This window comes from Lissotriton vulgaris, chromosome 7, assembly GCF_964263255.1.
Source record: "Lissotriton vulgaris chromosome 7, aLisVul1.2, whole genome shotgun sequence".
NCBI classification, from domain to species: Eukaryota; Metazoa; Chordata; class Amphibia; order Caudata; family Salamandridae; genus Lissotriton; species Lissotriton vulgaris.
The window spans coordinates 660,164,602-660,180,237 of record NC_141695.1 but is presented as its reverse complement, the minus strand read 5'-3'; the positions used below and the strand labels follow the sequence as shown (position 1 = coordinate 660,180,237).

At 48.0% G+C, this 15,636-nt stretch overlaps 1 protein-coding gene across 4 annotated transcripts in view; it reads right to left on the bottom strand.

The window, feature by feature from the left end:
• Nucleotides 1–15,636, bottom strand: part of STXBP4 (syntaxin binding protein 4) — a 553,950-nt gene that overhangs the window by 197,929 nt on the left and 340,385 nt on the right. For all 4 annotated transcript variants that reach the window (XM_086930861.1, XM_086930863.1, XM_086930862.1 and 1 more), the window contains one exon: nucleotides 9,020–9,199. In XM_086930861.1, coding sequence (XP_086786987.1) covers nucleotides 9,020–9,199 — 180 coding nt within the window. The remainder of the gene's footprint in view (nucleotides 1–9,019; nucleotides 9,200–15,636) is intronic.

Below are 15,636 nucleotides of genomic sequence, written 5' to 3'. Positions count from 1 at the left end.
AGTAAGTCAATGCCCATAATGGCGTCAGGGGAGTTGGAGGAGAGCAGAAATGTTGTGTCAGTGGTGTTGTTTTCTAGGTCAAAGGTGATAGGTACGGACAGAGGGTTAGTGGAGGGCGTCCCATCGAAACCTATCGATGTAATGTGTGAGCCAGACAAGGGTGCCCTTGGAATCAGTCGTTTCGATAACACACTACGTGTCGCCCCAGTGTCTACCAAAAATGGAGACTCTGTACCCAGGACCTTAGCAGTGACATAAGGACCTTGCTGGTCAACACAGAGCTCGACTGGATCCCTCCCTTGCCCCTGGCAGTCCTATGCAAAATCGGGGGCATTTTCACCGTCGGATAGTTGATATTGGTTCTGTCGGGGGCGGTCAAATGTGTTCAATCTCCCTGATCTGTCATTGTTGGTGTCGTTTGTGTGACCTCGTCCTTGTCCTCTATTTCTCGGACCACCCGCCACATCCCTGGGGTCCCTATTTCTGTTCATCTCTAGCAGAACCGGACACTGGGATTTCCAATGGCCGAATCCTTTGCAGAAGGCGCATTGGTCATCGCTAATGTCTCTACGTCCAGTGTGGGGTGTTGGGGTGTGGTCTTTAGGAGGTGGATTTCTGGGGGTGGTCGATTGGTAGTTCCCCCTTTGGTGTTCCCGTCCTACCGCTATACCTTGTATCTGGGCTATCATCACCCTTTCTTTTAAATCTTTCTTCTTTTTCTCGGACGCCCTATCATTCTCATTCTTTTGGTGCTCGTAATACTGAGCCATCTGAAGGATAGCTGCGGGTTTGGAGGCCCCCCAACTACTCTCACTCGTCTGCAGTTTTTGGGAGACCTCTTGTGATAGGCCTTTTACATAATTTTGTACAAACAGGTGTTGTCCGGTTGCGGTGGTCATGTCTTGGCCACTGTAGTCGGAGAACACTGTCTCGAACCGGGAGAAGTATTCTGACACATCTTCCTGGGGTTTCTGACGACAGGCCGTGACTATCGACCAATCTACCTTTTTCTCTGGGATCAGTGTCTTTAATTTCTGAACTAATTTGTCTGGGAGTTCTAATATGTCCTTTACTGGTTTCCTTCCAGGCTCTCGCTGTCTATCTAGTTTACTGAGTTGGTCCCAAGTATGTCCAAACAGATCCGTGTGGTCAGCCTTCCGGATTTGCTTCCACACGTCAGCTGGCAGGCATAACCCGAAAAACAAGTCAATGTCCGCTAAAGTCATTATCGTCGAACCCAAGGCTGTGCCTAATTCAGTATAGAATGCTGTCGGGTTCTTTCTTAAATCGGGCAGAGTTTGTTTAAAGGTTAGGATATCTTGTCGGTCCCATGGTTGGTAAACCCAATTGTACACAACCCTTCCTTTTGCATCTGTGTGATTAATATCATCGCTTGTTCCCTGGCCACGTGGCGGGATCCAGTAAGGGGCCGCCTCTCTGATGGGCATCATAGTGTTGGCTACTTCTACTGAGGTCGTTTCAGGGACTGTAACCTTGGCTTCTGGTTTTTGTTCCGTGAGGTGGCGGAAGACCTAAAGCGTCTGCATGAAGAGCTCCGTCGCCTCACGTTCAGTCCCATCTCCAACATCAATCTTCCTATACAGCGTTGTCAGTTTAGCGGGGCCCTTACTTTGATACCTATCCTCATATGTGTTCAGGGTGTGGTAGCTAAATCGCAAAATGAAATGCCGTCTGTGGCTGTCGGCATGCGAATTATACATGTTCATTGTGTATTCTTCGCTCTCCCTTCGTTCTACTAATGTCTTTGCTATTTTGTCAATCCCATCCCGTTCATCTTTGCTCAACCTATTTGGTCTGGCTGGTGGTTGCTTGCTAGCCTCGGGGTCATCTGGCGATGTTGTTAATGTGGCTGGTGCGGAGGCCGTGAGGGCTGGTGCACTAGCGCTGAGGTCACTTTCGCTCGCACTCGGGGCTTGCAAGCTTTGTTGGCAGGGGGCATATGGAGGGGGCATATAGATGATTGGGGGACCTAGCAGTAACTCATCGTTCGTCTGTTGTTTGGAGGGCAATTCAGGGTAGAGCGCAGAGGGGGTCCTAATAGGGCATTGACCTGTCGACCCTGATTCTTGGTTTTGTGCAGCTTCTTTTCTTTCTTTTATTTCTTCTTCTAGTTGCTTAGCGGCTAGGTGGGCTGCCTTTCGTAATTCTTTCCCTATTTTTGCTTCTTCTCTTTTCTTCCGTTGTTCCGTTTCTTTGCGCCACATGCCAATACTATCGAGCATAGTGGGCGTGGTCTTATTTTTCTGGAGCGCTATTTCCAATGTTTTTATTTTATTTTCATCAAAGGAACCTATCAGTGGCCACTGACTTTCAGGGTTCTTCTTTGTATATTTATGCCATAGCTTAGTATAAGCTATAGCGACTAGTCCATGCTTAGTGAACATGTCCTTATTAGGGGTGCCCTCCAGTGGAGCTGGATGGTTCATCTCTAATAAGCGGTCCGGGCTGTACAGGCTACCAATCAGTGGGGAGAAGATAGGCATGACGGGTTACAACGGGGACAAAGGTCTGCACTACCTATCTTATCACGGCGGACAAAGACTAGACAGAATATTTCTATTCTACGTTGTTTGTAGGCCGTGAATACCTCAAAAGAACCAATACCGAACACTTAATGTACGGTCAATCAAACAATCAATGGGGAGAATAAGTGGGTACGACGTGTTAAAGTTTTGCGTTACCCACTCTTTCTCTACCTGCAAAGAGAGACCTTGTTCTTCCCTGTTTGCAGACAGAGAATCTCCAGACAACAATCCACGAACGACAGTTCGGGAAAACAGTGGGGGGGGAAGATAGGCACGACGGATTACAATGGGGACAAAAGTCTGCGTTACCTATCTTTCACTGTTTGCAAAGAGAGAGCCTGTTGTTTTCTCCGTTTGCAGACGGTGAATCTCCAGAGGGATCAACAAAGCGTAATACTGGTATTATCCAAATCAAACAATCATTTCTCAATTTGTCGTGTTTACACGACCTTACCCGGACCGCATGGACGGTTTCCTGTCTTCCGAATCCAGCGCCCGATCGTCCTCTCTTCTTTGTGATGTTCGTGGCACTCCTGATGGTTCTCAGTCAGGACCGTAGATCACTCGAGAGAGGTCTGTTCGGAACTAGTGAAGGTCGGATGATCGGCTGTCAGACGAGGGTCTATCGGACACGAGCTCTCCCGATCGTTGCAGTCGTTCACTCTGTCGTCGGGACCTCTCCCACTGGATCCACGTGTCGCTGATGGGCCCCACGCTTTGGGACGCCAATTGTGGAAAAAGGGTAGGACTATGACCTTTTTCAAGATTTGCCCGGCGCTAACCGCCTTTGTACCATTCAAATTACCAAGCAATGAGGCAGGCGCCGGAGACCAGAAGGCAGGAAACAGAAGTTTTATTCCGACGGAGCAGAACACATCAGATCAGACAACAAGGTATCGTCTCGAGGTGCTCTAACAGCCTCTCTGAGGCCTGGCCTCTTATACCCTGGTTTATGACATGTGAGCATTCTTTATTGCATAAAAGACTCTTTAAACTTATGAAATGACGTCCCCGTAATCATCGTGTCAAACCCACCCCCACATACATCCACAATAGAGGTCCTCACCCTGCTGATAACAGGAGGGGGCTATCACGCGGCTGAGTGTTCCGCCGATTCTTAGGATGTGTGCGCCTGATCGTATCCCATGGGGTGGGGAGGCCATGATCAATAGTGGATCCTTTGAAGAGGAGCGACTCCATACAATAAGGGGCAGTAAACGGTATCTCCCGGCTTAGGCGATGGCCTCGGACCTGTGTGGACAGTCGGACTCGGGGGAAGGGGTCATCAAAGGAGTGGTATTCATGCCGCGTGGACAATCAAGCGCGGAGGGATGGTTTATCAACAGAGGGGTATTCATGGAAGGAGAGGAGGTGACTCCCAAGGACAGGGTCATTCAGGAGGAGAAGGGTTATGCTCATGTGAGGGAGGGAGGGGGAGCCAGGGTGCGCAGAGGGTGCTTGCAGGGTCAGAGGAGCGCGCTGGCGATCGATCGTGGACAGGGAGACCATGATACCTAAAAATGGATATCGTGCGCGTTGTACGTGGGTGACAAGCTGGCGCAGATGATGTTCAGCTCGTAAACTACAATTCCACACCTTTTATTTAATGTGTACCTGAGCCCGTTGGTGAAAGTGGTTGAATCTTGCGGCGTCAGAGTGGTCTTTTATGCTGATGACACTCAGCTTGTGTTTTCTTTTAAAGACCACTCTGAAAGCTCTTTGGCCAATTTCCGCCATTGCCTGGTGAACATCGCCTCCTGGATGTCCTCCAACAACTTAAAATTGAACACTGATAAGACGGAGGTCTTATTTTTTAACCAGAAATCTTCTATTCCCGCTAATATTTGGTGGCCATCTGAACTTAATCCCCCCCACCCCCCGGTACCAGTTTAAGCTGCCCGTAATTTGGGCTTCCAATTTGATACAGCTTTATCCTGTAAAACTCAAATTAATAAAGTTTTGGCATCTTGCTTTGGAAAGCTTCGAATGATTAAAAAAATCCTCCCTTTTCTGCCACTTGATTCTCACAGAACGGTAGTCCAAGCCCTAATAACGTCTCATTTGGACTACGCAAACAGTCTGTATGTTGGAGCCCCGGGGTATCTCATTACCCGTCTGCAGATAGTGCAGAACTCAGTGGCCAGGCTGATTTGTAACATTCCCTTGCGCCACTCTATTTCACCTTATTTGGCCAAAACTGCACTGGCTTCCAGTGAGATACCGGATACAGTTCAAGGCCCTGGTCCTTGCCTTTAGAGCTCTTAATGGACGAGGCCCTGCTTACTTGAGGCACAGACTTAAGATGACACAAGCGATGCGGGACCTTAGATTTAATCACCTCCGCCTAATGTTTTGCCCTCAATTTCGTCTTGCACGTACGGGAGGTAGGGCATTTGCTGTGGTCACTTCCAAATTCTGGAATCTACTACCGTTGGAACTCAGATTTCTTACATCAGAGCCTTTGCTTCAAAGGAAACTTAAGACTTGGCTCTTTTCTCTGATCCTGCCTTCACTGAACCTCTCTGGCTGTCGCACGTCCACAGCGCCGGGACACCCCCGTTGGGGGTAGCTGAGCGCTTTACAAGCTTCTAAATAAAATAATAAATAAATAGTTCTTCTCTTGTTGCTAACAGATTTAACTCTTAGAGAATAGCCTCTTCCGTTGCATCTTGCTGATATGCTTGGCCCATTGGGCTCCAACCCTCTGTTTGGAATTTATTGGTGTTGCGATTTATTGGAGTTGCATCCAGTGTTCTTTCAATGGTCTGTTCTAGTTTTTGCAGGAAGGAGGTAGTTAAGTCGTCCGTTCCTGGAGAAGTTGTCTTCTGATTTATCAAGGGTGTCACTGTTGGAGCAGTTCTCTTACATGTGCTCATTAGTGGTTTAGCCACGACCACCTCCTTATATTCATCATCATCCTCCTCTGTGCGCCACTGATGGAGATCAGCTGTAATCCATATTGGGCTTTTTGCCCTAGCGGCTGCTTTAAGACTGGTCTCAGGACTCCCTGTTTTCTGTGTGGTGGTGGGCTCACAGGAATGGTGCCCGCTCTGACCCTTGTTGTTCTTTGGGGTTTCTGATGGTTTGGAGACTGCTCTCCTCTTTCCCCTCGTCCGAGTCTGTTAGACTGCTGGAGGCCTGAAAAAAGTAAGTGATGAGCTCTTGGGGTAGGGTATTACGTTTTTTTGTTCCTGTTCCTGCTGCTTATAGAAGTTTTTGCGGCTCCTGCCACGTTCAAGTAATGCCCTTGCGGCTCCTGCTGCGTTTCAGGACTCACTCGCGGCTCCTGCTGCATTTCGGGGCTCACTCGTGGCCCCTGCCGTGTTTTGGGACTCACTCACGGCTCCTGCCTCATTTTGGGACTCACTCACGGCTCCTGCCTCATTTTGGGACTCACTCACGGCTCCTGCCTCATTTCAGGACTCACTCGCAGCACCCTGACGCGTTTCGGGACTCGCTCACGACTCCTGCCACATTCGAGAAACACTCACAGCTCCTACTACTAGTGCTCAAATGTAGCCCTCGGATCCTACAGAAGCAAACTCCACCATTGGTGACTCAGTTTAACAAGCTCACTATCTCAGGAAGCAACCGTTCCCTGCGGAGAGCTAGTTCCTTTCGGCTGGATCCTCCGGGGTTCAGAACAAAGAAGACCACAGACCGGCTTTGTTTTTAGACAACTCCAGAATACCTGCTCTCATTTCCTTAAAATATGACCTTGGATTAACCCACCACAATTTGCTGGGCTTCCCTCCAGATGTAGTCTGGCTGAAACATGCCCTCGAAATGGCTTACCCAATCATCCTCAGACATATGGACATCCAATAAATCGGCACAATCTCCTGCAAAAAGGGGCTGTTAATAATGCCCCAAACCTTGGAGCTGTTTTCCAGGGTGCTGGACTCTACCAACTCTAACCAAGCCTCCTCATTCAAGACCGATTTGTGCTTTGCCAAAACGGCCTCATATTGTCAACGAAATCTCTTGCAGCCAGGGGGTTTCTTGGTGTGGCACTCAAAACCTCCTTAAGACTCCTGGAGGCACGAGAACACTCAATGTCAAACTATCTCTGGCCTGAATGAGAGGAACGTTCGTTCACCCGAGGCCCACAATAAGTTGGCTATAACTCCAGAGATTCTTCCTAACGTCCCCAAGATATCAGACGGTTTAGCCACACTGTCTAGGCAGGTGGCAAACTCCCTGTTACACTGAGTGAACAGAGACCCATAGAACTGGTTCATTATAATCAAAGCAATTTAGAACTGGGTTTCAAAAGTATCAGCAGACTCATCTAAAGTTGTAGCCCAACAAGAACCCTAAGAGCCAGCTAACAGGTCATGGCCTTGACGGGCGGCTCTAGGGAGTTACTTCTCTTTGGGGGCATCAAGCATCATATACTAGCAAACTGTGTGGCAAGAAACACCGGGCTTTGATCAGAGCTAAATATTGGTGACATTGTGCCTTTTCAGCTTCTGGATATGGCACCATTTGACTTTGCTCACATGCCTGCTGCCTTTTTTAAATCCTTGAGTGATCTGTGGGGATATTGTGTTCTTTTTCTTGTAGATTCACTGTGCTCATGCTATCAAGGCTCACCATGCTCTTGAACTACAAATCCCTGATTTCAAGAGCAGCGGTCATCTTGTGAGGGGCTTGGGTATAAATCGAGCCCCACTCTTGATTTTACGCTCACTATTACTCCGTCCTGGCAGCATATGCAGCTCAAGTCTTGTTTTGGCTCCTGCATTTGCTTGGGTGTGTCCCATTCCGACAGAGACTGGTGGCGGAGCAACACCAGCTGCAGAACGGGAACAATAGCTGAGCACAGAGCTAGAGTGGACTCTTCTGGTAAACTCTGATGTGTTCGATGTGAAATAATGCAGTGTTAAGAGATTGGCCCAATCTCAGGGGTAAGAGCGCTTTGCGCAATGGTTCTGTATTTACATTTTTACGTGTCATTTTTTTAACTTTAAAAGACATACCTTTGTACATATGTTGTCAGGCAGTTCATTCCAAATATCAGAAAAACCTGTGAGCTGTTGGAGACTTCTTGTTTGAGACAGTGAGTATTGCATTGGAACTATGCCTAAGCAGATGAAGTCAGAGCGCTAGGGAAAGACTTTACTTGAAAAGACCAAGCAAGATACCGACCTACATTTGTTGCCTATCAGTGATACCTATCTTTCAGACCAACTCCAAGGTCAGCTCAAGACATCCAAAGAGCAAGATCTGGTAGGTTTCTTTGCAAGGTATACACTAGTAGTGAAGATCTGTTAGGAATATTTGCAGTTGTCACTTATCACCTGTTGTGTTCTGTTTCCAGGGCAGTACAAACTACTTAACAAACAATCTGTGAGGGCAATGCTCAGGTAAATAATCCAAGGAAGTAAAGGGATAGAAGAAGAGAGGTCACAGAGGCGCAGTAACTATTAAGTTTAGTTTTTTCTTTCAGGTCTCCCTACCCGCAGTTCCTTCCCAAACAACCTTTCCCTCGCTTGGCCACTCCAATAGTCTGTGCCATAACAGCAATCAGACTTGGTGGTGCCTGGAGGTGGAATATTCTGGTAGCGAACGAGCCCAGAGGTATCATGGTCTGACATAACATCTTCATCAATAAATTGCATATAATAACTAAATGCAAGAATAGAAAAACACCAGCACCTGTCCCTAAGAAATTGAAGTCCATTCCCATCTGCAGTAAAGACAATGAAGATCATTCAACTTTTAGCGGGGAACAGATGAAAACTATCTGGTTTCAAAAACGTGTCATTGGTTCTGCCCTCCAGTTGCTGGTCTTTCATCACTCTCCAGTGCACCTTTGTCATCTCCCAATTGCCTCCTCTTTTGACCATCATTCATACTCGCCATGCTATTAGACATGAGATTGCTTTAAGGGACAATGATAGCAGAAACAGAGCAGAAGAAATAAGAATGGTATGGCTAGGAAAGACAGAGAAAAGTAGTGTGTTAGAGAGATGGAGGGAGATCAGGGAAGGAACAGAGGGGGAGAGTGAAACAAGATGAGAAATTGTGGAGAAGTAGTGGATTCAGAATTCCAATTCAGCGAGAACACATTACATTAGTAAAGGGACCAGAAAAAAAAAGACTGAGGGTGAGTGACTGATAATTCAGTTTCCGTTTTAATTTGTTTAATTGCCAAAGTGTGTTTTTAGACTTTTATTGTCTAATTCAGTATGTTTCAGTGTGTTTTGTGCAACAATGTTTGCCAATATGGGTAGTCTTATTTATGAGCTTTACCACAATGATCAGTGACCCATATGTACTTGCTGCCCCCACTTTTAGGACTCTCACTTTATGTGGGCACACCTCCTCTTCACAGCATCATTCAGCATACTGAATAGTACACAACAAACCGTGACCTACTTTAGCAGAACAGATGAAAAGCAAATGAAGGCAGGATGTACGAAAATTGCAAGGATACCATGGCAACCAAAGAAGGATATCTTGCCTACCTTATTTTGTCCTGAGTGATCACCAGCAAGCTGAGCTTTTAGTTCTGTAATTTCATTCTCTAAAAGGCCAATGACTTCTTCATAGTCCAGCTCCATTCCATGAGCCTGCTTCTGCGCTGCTTCTGCCAGATGGATACGGCTTCTTAACGCTTTTGTCTCTTCCACTGCTGCCTTAGCCTCCTAGAAAATCGAAAACACATTTCTAATAAAGCAGTATAAACTATACTTGATTGGTATCCACTTCTCCGTCACCACCAGACAACTGCGCTTCACTGGAGGTCGAACTGTGTATATGTGTGCCACTAGCACGAATAATAAGGGACTTATGTGCAAGTGTGAGTGGGTGCCTAGACTGGAAATTCCAAAACTGCTATAAAAAATGTCAACATTTAATAAACGTACGTTTTCTTCCACCTGGTGTGTGAAACAGGAACCATATTTAGAGGTTAAATAAGAACCCATACACACACGGTAAAGGGAGGATAAGGTCTCTCATTATTGCATACCAATCAGCAGTAAAATGATCTTTTTAAATGTCTTTACTAACCACAACACTGCTACCTAATGTCTTCGCTCTGAAAATCTGGACACACGCTACAAAAAACAACTCCTCATGCTCTTGTGAATCTCCATCCACCAAGCCTTTCAGGAACCACCATATGTGAAGTGTCTGCTTTAGTAACACAGCTACATTGGGTAAAATATTGACACAATTGCTGCCCTACAACCAAACAGCAACTCAAGGACTCAGCCAGCTTTAGTTTCCTGTGCCATTTCTTCACAAGAGAAGAGAGATCTAAAATATGGAAAATGCTGACCTATTAGCATGTACTAAAATCAACCATGCTATGCACTAAATTAGAAAAAAGGATTAGCAAAATCCTTGTTTCATAAAATTTGTGGCAACTCTTTGGTCAGGTGTGACGAGTTACTCTCTTTCAAATATTTTTTTTATCAAATTAGATATTTTATCAGTTCTAATAGACATCGCCCCTAAAAACCAACAATCGGACCACCTTTCCAGCAGCATCTGAAACAAGCATATAATTACATTTGAAATACTTTACAGGTTCAAGCAACAGGAGAGGATAACGAGGTGGAAACTTCATACATATATACGTCATTACGAGTAAGATATACGAATCTATCAATATCATCCAAAAAAGAATGAACTGGGAATATTAATCAACTCTAAGTGTTGGAACAACAGGTTACACGTATACTATTAGTGTGAATATCATTAAAGACAACTTCCTTCATTCCACCACAGCTGTTTGCTCCGTGATCATGTCTGCATCATTCGGTTAAAAAACTATCAAAATCGGCTGCTTCCTGAAAAACCCCAATATCGACCCCATGCTGCTATGAAATTATGGCTTGGCAGTTCGGGCTGGACTGTTCCCATGAGGCACAGGGTCAGACTGATTTGCATATAGCCATGACTGAATTGGGGTGGCAGAGTGGGCTAAAGAATGGTGATGGATTAAACCCAGATCTTTTGACTGGGTGTGAGTGTTTGATTGATTCAGATGCTCCGTCCATCACCACCCCCTTTTGTACCACTTTTGGACGCCATAAGTGTGGCAGGGTATGCTCAGACGTGAGTCCCTTGCTCACTTTGCCACTGGATTCAAGCAAGCCGGGCTGAAGACGGCTGGAATGCCAGAAACCGGTCCTCGGAAGCTTGTTTCCGATCCCGGGAAGACATGGCTTGGCAGTTCGGGCTGGACTGTTCCCATGAGGCACAGGGTCAGACTGATTTGCATATAGCCATGTCTGAACTGGGGTGGCAGAGTGGGCTAAAGAACGGTGATGGATTAAACCCAGATCTTTTGACTGGGTGTGAGTGTTTGATTGATTCAGATGCTCCGTCCATCACCACCCCCTTTTGTACTGCTTTTGGCCGCCATAAGTGTGGCAGGGTATGCTCAGACGTGAGTCCCTTGCTCACTTTGCCACTGGATTCAAGCAAGCCGGGCTGAAGACGGCTGGAATGCCAGAAACCGGTCCAGGGAAGACATGGCTTGGCAGTTCGGGCTGGACTGTCCCCATGAGGCACAGGGTAAGACTGATTTGCATATAGCCATGTATGAACTGGGGTGGCAGAGTGGGCTAAAGAACGGTGATGGATTAAACCCAGATCTTTTGACTGGGTGTGAGTGTTTCATTGATTCAGATGCTCCGTCCATCACCACCCCCTTTTGTACCGCTATCAAATTATAGACATGTTTCTAACCTGCCACTTCTTGTAAAAGTGATGTAAATATGAGTGTTTAACTGGTACTGCACCTTTGTCAGCAATGAGCAATACCTACCTGACTCCTAGCAGCTATCGGACTATTAATGAAACTTCCCTTCCTGCTGAAACTGTCACCCAAATATGCACATCACATTTTGGAAGAGTGGGACTCCGGTCTTCTCGTTTAAAAAAATCTCAGTGGGCTTTGCTACAACTGATCATGATAAGCTAATCACAATCATGGAATACTGTATGGGATTCTGTGGTCAAATTGTGAGAAGGTTCATCTCTTTTTTTATTCAACTGATCTTGAGTGGTGAAGGCTGGAAAGAAAAATCAAGTGAAATGACAAAAGGGGCTGTGGTTTTAGTATTGTGTCCTGTTTAATATGCATTGAGAGGCTCTGAACTTGAGTATCTGCGCTTCCCCGGAGGACAGAGGTGATCGGGACACAAACGAGGGTCTAGCGGAGGAGGCTGGCTGCTGGACCTACAAACCTGTGTCCAAGAGGGAGCTGTGCACTAGAGGGCTGAGGCATCTCCTGTCCCCTTCTAATCTGCGGCGGGGCACGACCTTCCACTAGAGCCCAGGGGCCAGATCGTGCCCAGGCACGCTTGTGCCCAACATTGCTTTTATTGGTATTTGGCTGATGTTTTGGCCCCCACTGCTGTTCCTGAATATGCAGTAATATCAGGGGGTAGGCCGTACTTCGACTGCCCTGCCACCCAAGTGGAGAATGGAGGGCCCTGGCACCTGTGCCCCAGCATGCATTATACATACAGTGAGATGAGCTGCGCGACGGAGGTCTGCCAAACTCTAGCGGGCTGCCTCTGTTGCTGCAACTAGCGGATCCCCCACCCTTCCCTATCAGGTATCTTGCTCCCTGCACTGGCCCAGTGGTCAGATCAGGCCTAGGCCCCGTTGCGGTGGAAGCTTGTGAGGAGGGGGGACTACTAAGGTGCGACTTGGTTCTGCCATCCATTCAGGGGGTGTCTGTTATGATGAGAGGTGACGCTAACGCAGGCCTTCTCTGGGCGCGAGCCATGGGGACCTACCAGACAGAACTCCATCGATGTACGTTGGCCACAGGCGGGACGCTGGACTTGTGGGGTGCAAGTCACACATCCGAAAGGGCCCTGGTGCCTGGCAGTGCCTTGACCTGCCCTTTTTCTCCACTGCAAAATTTGCCTTCTGGCAGGAGCCAGGGGTTAGGATTGGGCCCAGGCTCGCAGACGGCAGCTTCCATCTGAGGATGGTCATTGACAAATGCAGTGGTGGTAGAGGCTGCTGGTGCTCGACTCAGCGCAGGCCTCAGGGCAGCTTCATGGAGCTCCATTGTAGTGAGGCAATCTGTGGAGAGGGGCCTTGTTGTGATCCATAGGTGCTGCCATTTTCCTCCCTCTTGGGATACTTTCTACCTCCCTTCTCTTTTCTCCCCCTCATTTCCCACCCTCTCTTCTTGCCATTTTACCTCCTGCACAGACCTGGGGGTCGGTTCAGACCTAGGCTGTGCCTTGACGGGGTGTGCCAGGGGGCACTGCATGGTGCCTAGATCAGACTCAGAACTCATGTGACTTCCTCTCCCCTGGACTCACTTGCTGGTCTCACCTAAGGGCAAGATACGCTGCCCCAACTGTCCGTGACCCTTGGGAGACTGTCTTCTATGAATACGGGATGTGTGCTAGGTCGGGGGACAATAGGCTCACACTGCTTCTACTGTCCAGCTGAGGGCATCCTGCTGTGAGTGCACAGGGCACAAGCTTCAGATTGGGGTCCTCCAGGATATTCACTGCCTCTGTGAACACAGTGCTCAAGTGTCGGCCCACTCGATCAATGGCTCAATACCTCACTGGGGCAGGCACGGTTACTATTCCCTGCAATAGGTTTCCATCCCAGGCAGCTGGTACGGGTGGCGCTGAGAGCCGGCTGATGTCTACTGCTCAGCAAATTGTGATGGGTCATCTGAGAACATCTGCTCCACCCACCCTTGCGCAGCCCGCATTGAACTCAATGAAACAATCTGAGACACGTTTGGCGGAGGAGACGTTGCAACCTGATGCAGCAGTCAGTGCCAAATTAGACACTGTCGTACTAGCAGTGAAAACAATTAGTACTGCTCTGGATCAAACGGGCACATTCCTTATATCAAAGGTCACACTCTCGACCACATTTGGACACACGATCTAGCACAGTTATTTCCCCCTGCACCTGGTCGGATCACTATCTGATCGAGATCACCATTACAATCAGAGGCAGGGTCAAAGCCCCTACTCTGGCAGGTGGGCTGTCTAGCAAATGGAGCTCTTATGACTCCCAAAGTTTCTTGGATTTCCTGACCAACACTCCCCCCACCATTCATCCCGACTCAAGTATCGACTCGATGGAGGGAGAAATCGCCAATTGGCTCCAGGCAGCCAGCGACCGATTTGCCCCCCTCACCAAATTTGCTCATACCAGGCACGGCAACTCGCAAAGATGGTTCTCAAGTGACCTCAAGGTACAGAAACTGAAGCTCCGCCAGCTAGAACGAAATTGGAGACGTGACTACTCCAACTCCGACAGACTGCTATATGTAGCAGCCCGTAAAGATTATAAAAGGCGCAATACTCAGGGCCAAATCCATTCACGTCTCTGACAGGATCCTCCCAGCCCACAATAAATCAAAAGAAATTTTTAAAATAATGAATGATCTCACTACTGATGATAGAACTCTCCTTACTCAGACTCCCACACAAGAGACCTGCAATGCACTAAATACCTTCTTCATCGAGAAAATTGTGGACATCAAGAACACTATCTCCCCCCCCCCCCCCGCCACGTTTAGCGGGTCGCCGGACTCCTCTCCCCCTAACCCTCTGTCCCTGATCCATTTCCCTGCCCTCAACCCCAGTACTCTCTCTGAGCTCTCAACCCGCATCAAGTCGGGGCCCCCTAATGATTGCTGCCCCCCCTCTATCCTTAGGGTTGTCTACCTCTCCCTACCAGACAGCATTCTCCCCTTCTTGAATGCCTCCCTCAGTACCGGTAGGGTCCCTAGCGCATTCAAGGAGGCTATACTATTCCCCCTCTTAAAAAAACCGGGAGCAGACTCTACCATCCTTTCCAACTACCGCCCTATTTCCCTTTTGCCTTACTTGTCCAAAATCCTTGAGGCCCATATAACTACCTGCCTCTCAAAATGTATCGAGAGCTCCAGTTATCTGGAACCCAATCAAGCTGGCTTCAGGCCGGCTCATTCCACTGAGACCGTCATCCTGACAGTGATGGACGCCCTGAGGGGGAATGCAGACAGAGGAGTCCCTCAGGCACTTGTGCTCCTGGACCTGTCGGCCGCGTTCGACACGGTGGACCATAACATCCTTCTCCACCATGTCGAGCAGGCCAGCGTCCGGGGCCCTGCCCTCGAGTGGATTAAGTCCTTCCTCTCGGGCAGAGCGCAGGCGGTTCGCTTGGGCCCCTTCACTGCGTCTGGGAAGGCGGGATTTTTGATCTCTTGTCTGATCACTCTAGATCCAAATCCCGATCAGGTCGACTGAATCTTTGTTGCCTGTCATTGAGTAAATAGGTAATCTACCACTAGGTCAACCCAACCAATAATTGGCACGACTCAGAAGAACCACTTACCACCGATCAGTTTAAAAGTTTTATTGTAAGGCCAAAGTTAGCTGAAGGTATAGACATCTAAATATCAGGTTCAAAAGGTACACTGGCATCAACAGAAACATGAATTCTCTGAATGATCTTAAACGACAGAAAAATACAACCAATGCCAATTCAAGAATCAATAGATTTGCCAATATAGACACAAGCTGAAGCTTGCGAGACATTTACAAAATGAAGAAAAATACCAGGTTAAACTGTCCCTACACTGGACTAGGTGACATCCCTACTTAGCAGAATCTTATCCTAAAAAGGTGTCAGCCGTGGTGACTTCCAAAGAAGTTCACGCACTCCTCTTAGTCTTAGATGAAAACCTATGCATTGCAGTCATGCCCTCTCTGCCTACCCATCCGCTCTCTTAAGGTCCTCAGGCCATCTGCTCTGCCTCCACCCCAGGGTGCTGTCCCTAATACAGAATGACAATCGAAATTTGGAACGCCCCTCTGAGACGCCCCTCACGTGGTTTCAGTTCTGGTTTCTTCCATGATGGCTCTCCTCTGGGCCTCTCGTTAGCGTTGACCTTGCTTCCCAGGCTCTTTCTCCAGCTCGCCGGTATCCCCCAGAACATTCCAGTATACTCCTCCAGGCCTGTGCCAGGCTCTCCGGACAGAGCTCCATTCATCACCCTCTTGATTGGGACCCCCTCGCACCTGCAAACAGACACCCATGAATAGGGCCCCAAATTCCACTCTCTGGTTATCTCTCCCCGGCCATAAAC